At 35.2% G+C, this 3883-nt stretch overlaps 1 protein-coding gene across 1 annotated transcript in view; it reads right to left on the bottom strand.

The window, feature by feature from the left end:
- Positions 1-1746, bottom strand: part of LOC109587851 (adhesion G-protein coupled receptor G6-like) — a 9627-nt gene extending 7881 nt beyond the window's left edge. The window contains exons 1-5 of the mRNA XM_020004072.1: positions 1496-1746; positions 735-1451; positions 469-683; positions 239-424; positions 108-184 (exon numbers count right to left, since the gene is read on the bottom strand). Of these exons, the coding sequence (XP_019859631.1) occupies positions 108-184; positions 239-424; positions 469-683; positions 735-1451; positions 1496-1676 (1376 nt within the window). The 5' untranslated portion in view covers positions 1677-1746. The remainder of the gene's footprint in view (positions 1-107; positions 185-238; positions 425-468; positions 684-734; positions 1452-1495) is intronic.
- Positions 1747-3883: the final 2137 nt, after the last annotated feature.

The following is a 3883-nucleotide window of genomic DNA, read 5'->3' as shown; positions in this document are numbered from 1 at the left end:
TAGTTTTCCAATTAATTCCAATTCTTACAAATTCATCAAACGACTGTATGATACTGTTAGTATACAAAGTATGCATCAGTTGATATAGTAATGTATTACTATCTCACTCATTGGATGATAGCTCAAGCACTTCAAATGGCCATTCTTCAATCAAATCATTAGTTTGAATTATAGAATTAACAGTCTATAATAGATTTAATGATAATAACTATAATAGATCTAAATTATACTCCCTTACCTTATTAAACAATGACTGAGTGGCTATTTGTATTTGGCTCATAAAAACATTTGCTATGTCTTCTATTACATTTGCTATGATTAAAATATTATTTTTGTTTTGATCAGCAAAATTTATTGATGCATTTTCTACTAGAATACTCATATTTTCAGAAACCAAATCAGTATTGAATATTGTGATGTTTACCTACATATGAATACAAGAGTATTTGCATTTATTAATTATCATACTTTAGATAATTCAATGAATCCATTTGTAACATCAGTAGTAGCACACCTCATCACATCTGGTGATTCCCAATCAGAAGAAGTAGAACATAGTCTACTTGCTGTAGCTCCAATAGGGCCACTAGGACACAATATGGTAACAGTCATTCCAGCTAGTGTTAGCGGCCAATCAAACTGACCACGCTCATTAACATCAGTTCGAGGAGAGCAATAATTATCTACAAATAAATATAATTTAAAAGACAAAAACAATGCATGTATATACATACTTTGAGGTGTACTAGTTGGCATTATTGTAGTGGCAAAAGATGTTGAAGAGTGGATAGCAGTAGAGTGAAAGGAAGAAGATTGAAAGGAAGAATGAATGGCTGTAGACACGACTGTTGAGTGAACAGATGAAGTTTGAAAGGCAATAGAGTGAACACTAGAAGAGAAAATGACTGTAGACACAGCTGTTGAGTGAGCAGATGAAGTTTGAAAGGCAGTAAAGTGAGCACTAGAAGATAAAATGACTGTAGACACAGCAGTAGAATTAAGAGCTGAGGTCTGAATGTGAACAGATGAGGCCTGAAGGTTAAAAGATGATGTCTCAAATACAGTAAAGCGAACATTAGCTGAAGAATGAACAACAACAACAGCATTTGATGAAACGACTGTGGAAAAACTTGTTGTCGAACTTGTCAGCCTACCACCACATGATGGAGGAATGGATATTACCCTTTCATCACAGACACTTGAATTCAAAGGACTGAACATTATAGTTCGATTTAGTATTGTCTCAGCACTAGATAACACATAACCATCATGTTTTTCAGGACAGAAAGGCACTGACTCATTAAACATACGATATTCGATTGATGCATTAACTGATGTCATACAAAAATCAAAGGGAAATAAATCTATCCAATAGAATGTCACACTGTCATCTTCAGCAATATGAAACGGTATTCCATACTGCTGTGATGCAGCATAAGCAACAGTGGAACCTGTACATAATGTCTAAATGATATAATGGATACATGAAACTTACTGTTGTATGTTCTATTTTCGCAAAAGGAATTAGCTGTGGCAAAATCCAAGAAGACATTCATGACAGGGACTCCAGCACAAAATTCATTTGTAGAAAGAGTGAATAATAAGAAGGCATTAGGTGCTGTACCACTGACATTCACTACAAGAAGAGAAGACAGGAGGAGTAGAGAAGACCACATAGCCAACGGCTAGACTGATTGTAGCTAATACATAATGGCCCACTATAATATGCTGTCAGTAGTATCCTGAAGCCATAGACTAATAATGACTAATTTAATTGTCTTACTACAGCTATGGGCATAGGCTGTGGCTAGTTTATTTAGAAAAGTGGCATGCAAACTGAAGCCATTGATGATGTGCACGGATCACTGCTGCAATGAATAGATACATGCAAACATAGTAGGCCTCTCTTAGTTCTATGCTAGATAGTCATATGCTTGGAGTCAGTTTAATATTTTTGCTGGTAACACTTAGCTTGCGCTTAAAGTGTTAATTATTCAAAAACTGTTTGCACTTTTAGGTTTTAATCAGTGTCAAAACAAGGTGGATAATCATGGAATTTAATTTAATTGTTGCTGTGTCGTGATGATGTGGCCTAGTCTGTGGTCAGCCATAAACTAACAAATAACCCAGGCATCAGCTGTTCTAGACTAAAACAATACCATAGTGGTCCAGGAAGAGATTTAAACACAAACAAACGTCACTTCCAGACAGTTTATACAATCCTGCTATTTTATACAACCCTTATCTAAACAAACATTACTCTATGTACTTTATACCGGTAGTATTAGTCTAGTATCCACATGGGTGTGGTGGAAACCATAGAGTTCAAAGCGTGTGTGGCAGTCTAGATTTGTTTATAAACCAATTGTGGTTACTCAACCGATGTTAGAATAGTAGCTACAGCTTCTGTGTATGACTCGAGAAATGTTGGCCTACTTGATTGTAGATTTACTATTTTTCTTTCTTCTTTTTGCTGGTGGTAGCTCAGACACTGCTACATTGAAGTTTAATCTCCAGACAAATGCAGACTGTGTTGTAGGAGATCCTGTTGTAACTCTATGGGTAGAAACACTTGGAGGAGACTTTAACTATTTAATGACCTACAATGGTATGGTAGTAAAATATAAACTACTGGTATAATTTTAGTGTTATTATTATTTCATAGGTTCTCAACCAGGTATAGATACACAATACAGTATTAGTGTTGATTATTCAAGACTGACAACCTTGTACTTTCACTGGATTGAGTGTAATCACAGCAGTATCTTTTGTTTTACAACAATTAGTGCTATGACAATTGAAAACTATGATACTGGTCCTTTGAAAGTTTCTAGATGTACTAAAGTTCTAAAAAGATTATCAAGCACTCAGATTGCATTTGATAGTAACAATGGAATTCAAGTATTTGCCGGTTCTGGATCATGTAACTCAACTGGACCATATTGCTCAAATTCTTCAAAATGCTGTTTACCTTCTCCAGCAGTTTCCTCTTCAAATACATTATTTTCGTCTTTGGAATTGCCAACTTCTTTGGCATTACACACGACAACATCATCTCTCATGATTGCTTCAATGACCACACCATCTCCCACTCCCTCAACTACACCATTTTCCACTCCCTTAACATCATTTTATGATTCCTCAGAAATCTCTGAAACACCTTACATACAGCCATCACTCTCATTATTGTCTTCTTCATCTTCTGACATGATGTTAACTTCATCTTTGATGATTTCTCCAACTCCTTCTCCATCTTCACAATGTCCTGAAGAGGATCAATGGCCAGAGACAAGAGCTGGAGTAATAGTACATAGCACATGCTACCAAGGAATATTTAATGGTCAGTGATAACAAGTGCAACTGTGTCAAGGCTCATGTATGCTTCTTTCCTCTAGCTAGTAGATACTGTCATTCTGATGGTAAATGGAATGAAACACTTTGTTCTGCTACAGAATCATTCAACACTATACTATTAAGGGTAACTACACTACACTAAATATAGATGTGTTTTGATATTTCAAATGCTAGATAAATATATCACCACTTTATGCTCTTCAAGGATTACTTGAACTGATTCAGAATGACATTCCTTCCAATCAAGCAGTTATACTATTGAATTTGATTATTAGTGAAGTATCATACAATGCTACAGCACCTAGTGAACAATTCATCAAGGTAAATATTTGTCCACTCTACTGTATGATTGGTTTAATTTTATTTTTATGTTTTTGTATAAGTTCTATGTTAGTAATAGATTGCTTCCTGCAAATACATTTAACCACAAATGTAGGAAATCCCCCTCATAAATGTCATTCTCTTTGTAGATTGTACTAGAGATTGCTGGTAGTATACTCAATAATGCTGAGGTACGTTACTATCTATG

The sequence above is a fragment of the Amphimedon queenslandica genome, unplaced genomic scaffold (genome assembly GCF_000090795.2).
Source record: "Amphimedon queenslandica unplaced genomic scaffold, v1.1 AMPQUscaffold_12423, whole genome shotgun sequence".
Lineage (NCBI taxonomy): Eukaryota > Metazoa > Porifera > Demospongiae > Haplosclerida > Niphatidae > Amphimedon > Amphimedon queenslandica.
This window is presented reverse-complemented; position numbering and strand designations above follow the sequence as displayed.